Source organism: Macrobrachium nipponense, chromosome 45, assembly GCF_015104395.2.
Source record: "Macrobrachium nipponense isolate FS-2020 chromosome 45, ASM1510439v2, whole genome shotgun sequence".
Taxonomy (NCBI): Eukaryota; Metazoa; Arthropoda; class Malacostraca; order Decapoda; family Palaemonidae; genus Macrobrachium; species Macrobrachium nipponense.
In genome coordinates, this window is record NC_061105.1 from 15,877,654 (window position 1) to 15,886,170 (window position 8,517).

Below are 8,517 nucleotides of genomic sequence, written 5' to 3' on the forward strand. Positions count from 1 at the left end.
ATATATATATATATATATATATATATATATATATATATATATATATATATATATATATATACACACAATGCAAATATACTGGTTTACAGTATTCTGCATCAAACTGCTCATTTCCCGTTTGATAAAAGTGATACGTGAAACCCTTTATGTAACTATTAGAATTTGCTACATGCCTCGTGAACATTTCCATATTTATTCCTAGTCTGATTGTCTCTTCACTTTAAAGATATAGAAATTTCATAATGGGATATAATTCATCACTATAATAATCTATGTTTCCCCTAATGTCTGCTTTTGACAAGTCTCGTTTATATCACAGGCGGAACTATGCCTAGATATGATGTTTGTGATCTAAAGTAGTAGAGAGTTCCTATTACATTTCTAATTTATTAATTAAGCACCTGTCGTCAGACGGGGCGTTTAATGCTTCCTTTACAAAAAGATAAACAGTGGGATTTTATTACAAATGTAAAACAACTGTCATCTCTCTACAGTTCTGGAGCTGTCAGATCTCCGTCACTAATAATTGCCCTGAATTTTACATTGCATGAATTTATCAAATGGTATAAACAAATCATTCGCTTCACTGAGAAGGGAATGATTATTCGGAAACCTGAAAAAGATGATAAAATCCCTTGAAATCAATCAAATGAAATAACAAAGATCAGGGGGATCTACCACTTATTCTAACGACGGTGCTCCGATAACGAGAGATCATAAAAACGTCCCGTGGATTCAGTTGATCTCTGGAAGTCATCAGCTCTCCATTAAGTCTTTCCATTCTCAATGAGATCTCTCGAGAGTCTCGTTCGGTCTGAGTCACTCGAGAGACTTTAAAGACTGATAGATTGAAGAATGAGAGCCATTCTTGCTTCAGACGCGCCACGAATTCCGTTTTATGCTCCGTGTATCTTCGGGAATTTTCCCGTGGGTAAATACTCTTTTCTCTCTCTCTCTCTCTCTCTCTCTCTCTCTCTAATATTTTATTCCGCCTGTCTTCCTGTCTTTTATTCATAAATTGAAAGACAATCTGAAAACCGAATTTCAATCCTGATTTTAAGTCATAACGAAAATATGAATTTTGAATTCCGAACTACTAAGTTTTGAATTCCGAACTACTAAGTAAAAGGGGAGGCCTACTGCTTATAACTGTGGAAGCTATAGCCTTGCAGTCATACTTTTTAGTAAAAGGCGAGGCCCACTGCCCAATAACTGTAGAAACTGCTGCCTTGCAGGTGGACATTTTAGTCAAAGGCTAGGCCCACTGCCAATATCTGTAGAAACTGCTACCTTGCAGGTGGACTATTTAGTAAAAGGCGAGGCCCACTGCCCGCAACTGTGGAAACTGCTGCCTTGCAGGTGGACATTTTAGTCAAAGGCTTGGCCCACTGGCAATATCTATAGAAACTGCTACCTTGCAGGTGGACTTTTCAGTCAAAGGCTAGGCCCACTGCCAATACTGTTAAAAAGAAACTGCTGCCTTGCAGGTGGACTTTTTAGTAAAAGGCGAGGCCCACTGCCCACAACTGTGGAAACTGCTGCCTTGCAGGTGGATATTTTAGTCAAAGGCTAGGCCCACTGCTAATATCTGTAGAAACTGCTACCTTGCAGGTTGACTTTTCAGTCAAAGGCTAGGCTCACTGCCAATAACTGTGGAAACTGCTGCCTTGCAGGTGGACTTTTTAGTAAAAGGCGAGGCCCACTACCCACAACTGTGGAAACTGCTGCCTTGCAGGCGTACATTTTAGTCAAAGGCTAGGCCCACTGCCAATAACTGTAGAAACTGCTGCCTTGCAGGTGGACGCTTTAGTAAAAGGCGACTACCACTGCCCACGGCTGTGGAAACTGCTGCCTTGCAGGTGGACATTTTAGTCAAAGGCTAGTCCCACTGCCAATATCTGTGGAAACTGCTGCCTTGCAGTTGGACTTTTCAGTCAAAGGCTAGGCCTGCTGGTAATAACTGTGGAAACTGCTGCCTTGCAGGTGGACTTTTTTTTAGTAAAAGGAGAGGCCCACAGCTTATAAGTATGAAAACTGCTGCCTTGCAGGTGTACATTTTAGTTAACTCTGGCTGATGACAGCAAGGGCATGAGGTCGTAAAATGCCCTTTGCCAAAAATGATCCATGCCTGATGTTGGTGGAAGAGGATGCCTTTGATAGAAGGCAGTGGAGAAGGAGCTTCAGGCAACCGACCCCTTAATGTAGGGATAACGGTGGGAAAGATTAGGCCAACGTATTCATAGGTAAGTTTCTAAATTTGAGAGATATTAATGACATAATTAAGAAAACTCAGCATTTTAATAGAGAAAAACAGAATTTTGAGCGCGATCATTACATAAAAATACCTAAAAAAGTATGATTTCGAGAACATAAGACAATTCAGCTAGTGCGTCACTATAGAGAACATTCTAGTAACTACTACAGCAAAGTTAAAATGAATTTGGGCACTTCTAAAACAAAGGCAAATATGGGAAAATATAATTTTATTCATTAGTAAAATAACTGTTCTTGAGAGTGAATATAACGGAAAGAGAATACTAGAATTGCTTCTTGAAGTCTTAGTGGCAAAATAATTAGTGAAAACACTTTTCGTACGAAGGAATATAAAGGAAAGAGAATGCTACATTACATCTGAAATTGCTTCTTGAAATCCTGGTGGCAAAATAATAACCCACGACTCTCGAGGCGTCATCTCACGCATCAGCGAATTTCGTACAAAGAACTCAAGTTCTCTTTCCTTAAAGAGGTAATGTCGGAAGACTCGGTAATCTTCAGCGGAACAAGATATGAATATGCAAAAAGATTTCCAGACGCTAATAGACGCGAGAAATATAATTTCTCGCGTGTCACTCGGCAGAGAATTTATCTCTGACGGGTGGAATAAATTCATGGCCATCTTTTGCGTTTTAATGGTGATTCAAAGAATGAACTTAGGTAGCTAATGGCCTGTCCTTTTGGATTTTGAAGTTTAACCTCTTTCATTTAATCCTTTTATAATCGGATAATTGCGAGCTGATGGTGGTCAATTTCCTCACATGATGTTACTAATCTATCTTGACTGGCTGTTCACTTAAATGCATCAGCCAATTAGAAGCAAGCTAGAAGCTTCGGTGATATCGGATGGGGATTTTTATTAAAAAAGATTTGTAATTCAAACAGATTCGTACCGATGAAAAGGAACATGATAAGAAAAGTAGATTAGAACACAAACATTCATTCAAAATGTTGACTGAAAAAGATGCGTAGCCATAAACATGAAACTTGACAAATGGGAAAAGGTACTTAGAGCAACAGACTACGCACGGTAGAGGAGGAACGAGCAGAGACTGTGATCAATGATTCCGCAAAGGTCATCAGTCAAAAAATCTCTTTTGGCGCCACTCCCTATGATAATCAGCAACTTGATTCCCGGCGGGGAAGTGATTGTGGCATTTCATTAGCGTCACGTTGATTGATGGGGTTGTTTTTCATGAAGTTGTGCTTTGTGGGTGGGTGGTTGGTGGGTGGGGTGGAGGGGAGGGGGTTCAAAAGGTTGTTTAGAGCGTGTGGGATTCTGGGATATGTTAAGATGTGCGTAACAGAGAGGATCTCTTTGCTGGAACAGGAAATAAAGTTTAAGAACATAAGGAGGCAGGGCCGTCATTGGACTGTAGGCATTACTTGAGTGTCTTTGCAGCGTCCCCTCGGCCCCTAGCTGCAAACCCCTTCCATTCCTTTTACTGTACTTCCGTTCATATTCTCTTTCTTCCATCTTACTTTCCACCCTCTCCTGACGATTGATTCATGGTGCAACTGCGAAGTTTTCCTCCTGTTTCACCTTTCAGGTCTTTTTACTTTAAATTTCCGTTTCAGCGCTGAATGATCTCATAGGTTACAGCGTTTGGCTTTTGTCCCAAACTCTATATTCCATTCAATACATTCAGAGGAATCTCCATTCATTTTCACCTCTAATTCATTAAATCAGTTAGTATGATTTTTTTTTGAAGACAAACTAAAAACGGCAATTATGTCACTAACATAAATATAATCCTTGTATTTTCATGCTTAAAATTTGGCCAACATTTTATTTAAAGATTTAAAGATTTAAACCTTTTTTATAGCGGCTTCTCTGTGGAATTTCAGATAAAACTCCATCCCCTGATATGTGTAAAATATTATCACGACTGTAATCTGGACCTGAATACTCAATACTTTACAACTGACAAAGGAAGAGCAGTTAATGCTACCCGTAACGTTCATTGGTAGGGGAACGTGATCTGTGACAACGAGAAGCTTCTCTCTCTCTCTCTCTCTCTCTCCTCTCTCTCTCTCTCTCTCTCTCTCTCTCTCCATAACTCGAAAAAGGTTTTCTGTCCAATGATATCATTTACTCATACTTTACTTATAATTGTTTTCTTGTTACTGCAGAAGATAATTCTCTCTCTCTCTCTCTCTCTCTCTCTCTCTCTCTCTCTCTCTCTCTCTCTCTGTGAACGGGGTGAATTATTTTAAAGAAATAATAGTTTATAATGCCAGTATTTCAGACCATAATGTCATAAAATTAACGGTCCATTCCAAAGCAAGTAAAAACAGAAATAAGCAAGAAATGAAAAAGTGGGAAGGATATGGAAAATACAACTTCTACAGTAAAAATATAAAATGGTCAGAAATAAATGAAGAATTAAACAAAGATTAGGATAACATTTTCGAAAGTGATGATATAAAGGTAAATACGGAGATATTATATTAAAAGAGAAATGCTGGATATTACCGATAGAGAAAAGTAAACCATCAGTCATGCATACCAAGAGACAGAAAAACTATGAAATGGAAAAAAGTGTCTGCAAAAGGAAAATAGTGCATGGAAATTTATCGAACTAAAATGTAAGATAGTACAATGCAGACAAAAGATTATTACAATAACAAGAAAATGAAAAACGTGGGACTTAGAAGAAAAAACTTAGTAAATATTCAAGATCGCAAGACCCCAACACTATTAACTCGATCGAAAAGATGATAAAAAGCGAATATTAGAGAAAATAGTGGATAAATATATACCGAAGAAGAAAAGTAAACATCAGTCATGCATACCAAGAGACAGAAAATATGAAAGTGGAAAAAAGGTCTTGCAAAAGGAAAAAATGCATGGAAAGTTATCGAACTAAAATGTAAGATAGAAAATGCAGAACAAAAGATTATACAATTAAAAGAAAATGAAAAACGGGACTTAGAAGAACAAACTCTAGTAAATATCAAGCAAAACCCCAAACTATTATACTCGTATGCGAAAAAGATGAATAAAAGAAGAATAGAAATAGCCCCTCTAAGAATTGAAGGGAGATTAACGAATGAAAAAAAGGAAATATGCAACTTATTTGCAGAACGATATAAGAGAGAATTCACCCCTAGAATTGATAATGAAAATAATGATATAGAAGTAAGGGATGAAAATAGTGAATATTTAGCAGACATAGATATTAATGAAGCTGCTTTGGGTGCAGGAGCTATTAATGAAATTAAAAATGGAGCTGCAGCAGGGCCTGATGTGTCCCTGCTATTTTGCTAAAGAAAGCAGTTCATTCTATTGCAAAGCCACTTGCAATATTATTAAGACAAAGTATAGATACAGGCAAGATTTATGATGAGCACAAATTAGCATATATTACCCCTACTTTCAAAAGTGGATCAAGACTAGAGGCAAGTAATTATAGGCCTGTGAGTCTAACATCACATATTATGAAAGTGTATGAAAGGGTAATGAAGAAAAATATTATGAAATATTTAATAAAAAAAATAATTTGTTTAATATAGGACAATATGGTTTCGGACCCGGAAAAAGTACACAAACCCAACTGTTAGTCCACCGTGAGAACATATACAAAAATATGAAAAGCGGAAATGAAACAGATGTGGTTTATCTAGACTTGGCAAAAGCTTTTGACAAGGTAGATCATAATATATTAGCGAAGAAAATTAGAAAACATAATTTAGTGGATAAAGTAGGAAGATGGTTAACGGATGAAGCTAAGGTAATATCCGGTGTGCCACAAGGTACGGTGTTAGCTGCATTAATGTTTGTTATTATGATTGCAGACATAGACAGTAATGTTAAGGACTCGGTAGTGAGTAGTTTCGCCGATGACACAAGAATAAGTAGAGAAATTACTTGTGATGAAGATAGGAACGCGCTACAAATAGACTTTAACAAAGTATATGATTGGGCATAGGTAAATAGGATGGTATTTAACTCTGATAAATTTGAATCAATAAATTACGGAGACAGAGAATGAAAGCTATATGCATATAGGGGACCTAATAATGAGACAATCACAAATAAGGAAGCAGTTAAAGACCTTGGTGTGATGAATAGAAACATGTTATGCAATGATCAAATAGCAATTCTATTGGCAAAATGTAAAGCAAAAATGGGAATGTTGTTACGGCACTTCAAAACAAGAAAAGCTGAACACATGATTATGCTTTATAAAACATATGTTCGTAGTCCACTTGAATATTGCAATATGATATGGTACACACACTATCAAAAGGATATTGCACAAATAGAGTGTACAAAGGTCCTTTACAGCTAGAATAGAAGAAGTTAAGGATCTTGACAACTGGGAAAGACTACAAACCTTAAAATTATATAGTCTAGAAAGGAGAAGAGAACGCTACATGATATTTCAGGCATGGAAACTCTTTGTTATCATTCAATAGATAGTTAATATAGGGCTTCACTGAAACACTTGCGTAAATCCTTAAGCCATATAATATGTGAAAATGATCAATATAAAAGTAATACACTGGAGGAGCTTGAACAGTGGCGGGCTATGGCGTAGACTAATTGCAGTGATACCAGATACAGACAAATGAATAGCGCACCACAAAATGATGTAAATGCTACATAATATTCCCTATGCTCCGAGAAACATGAATAATTGCATTTACGTATTCCTAACGCAACATGTATGCTAAATGTGCATTAGAAATACAGGTACATATTAATAATAATAATAATAATAATAATAATCATACATATAAGTAAATAATTGTGATAATCCATCATACATATAAGTAAATAATTGTGATAATCCATCACCTCCCCCTCCCCTTTGCGTTCAAAGAGCTTTATGAACGGGTATGGAGTCTAGGTGAACGTCGATACTCTAGGTGAGTGTCACTTTGCGGTTGTTGACTTGTAGCAGGGGCTACATCCTTCTTCTTTGGAGACTGTTGCATCTCATCCCATAATTGTGAATTAGAGAGATGTACAGGGCGTAAGGAACGGCGATTACGCCGTAATATTCTTCCTGAGGGTATCTTCCCATAGTAGTCTCGCGACTTGCCGATGCCCATTATAACGCCTGTCTTATCCCATCGCTTAGAGATAGGGTCTAGAATCCAGACAATATCATCAAGCTTAAGTGGTGCCAAAGGGTGTGCGTGGCTGTCATACCGTATTTTGGCTGCTTGAGAACACGATGCTACACGACGGTCGTATCCTTCTGCTTTCGCTTGCCATTCCTGCTTGAATGATGATGCATGGGCTGGAACACATGATCGGAGGGCTTGGCCATATAATATCTGTGCTGGAGAACGGCCAGCATAGTTAGGAGTATTCCGTATCTCCAACAATCCTCTGTCAAAGTCTTCGGTGTCGATATTCCCAGAAGGTGCTACCTTTAGGATAAAATGTTTGACCTTCTTTACAGCTGCCTCAGCATGGCCATTGCTTTGGGGATAGTGGGGTGTGGATATCACATGTTGAACACCCCATCTGCCCAGAAAATTCTTGAATTCAGAGCTGGTGAACTGAGGTCCACCATCTGTCATCAGCCTTACAGGAACACCTAAGTCTCGGAAGATGTGGCTGAAGTGTCATGTCGTTGCTTCTACTGTAGTATTAGTACCAAATTTTACCACTACTGGCCATCCAGATAGCCTGTCTACATACACGAGGACAGATTTCCCAGCAACACTGAAGAAATCAGCCGATACAGATTCGAAAGGACGAGAGGGGTTCTCGTTGCATAACCACGGCTCCTGCTGTTGACTTGGCTGCATTATCTGACATGGCTCACAGGCGTGGACCATATTTGCTATATCTGAATTAGTACCTGGCCAATATACAGTCTGTTTAGCCCGACGCTTAGTTGCCTCCACACCACGATGGCTGTCATGAAAGCGTGTTAAAATATTGCGTCGCATAGCTGAGGGAACCACTATTCGGGCTCCGTACAATACAAGCACAATACAGTACAATACATCGGTGTATAATTCCTCCCTTATTTTCCAATAGGGTAGTATGTCATTGTGGAGGTCGTAGCGGTGACTGGGGAATCCATTGGTAACGTTCTGGAGGAGTCTTATGTATGAGGGGTCCTCACGTGCTGCGGTGTGAATTTCTTCCAAGGTAAGATCTTGCGTAGTTGATGTCTTCACCTCTGAAATTGCGTTGACGGTCTTGGCTATTACACTCCTTAGGGAAAGATGGGTTTCACTATTTAGCATATCATCCTCAGACGTTGGGTGGCTCAC

At 38.5% G+C, this 8,517-nt stretch overlaps 1 protein-coding gene across 1 annotated transcript; it reads right to left on the bottom strand.

The window, feature by feature from the left end:
• Positions 1-7,107: 7,107 nt before the first annotated feature.
• On the bottom strand, positions 7,108-7,812 carry LOC135214187 (uncharacterized). The gene has a single exon (XM_064248256.1). The coding sequence runs from the start codon at positions 7,810-7,812 to the stop codon at positions 7,108-7,110; it is 705 nt and encodes a 234-aa protein (XP_064104326.1).
• Positions 7,813-8,517: the final 705 nt, after the last annotated feature.

Bases quoted from the DNA above. Each gene is read 5' to 3' on its own strand.
- LOC135214187 (XM_064248256.1), bottom strand. From the start codon at position 7,812: ATGACAGATGGTGGACCTCAGTTCACCAGCTCTGAATTCAAGAATTTT.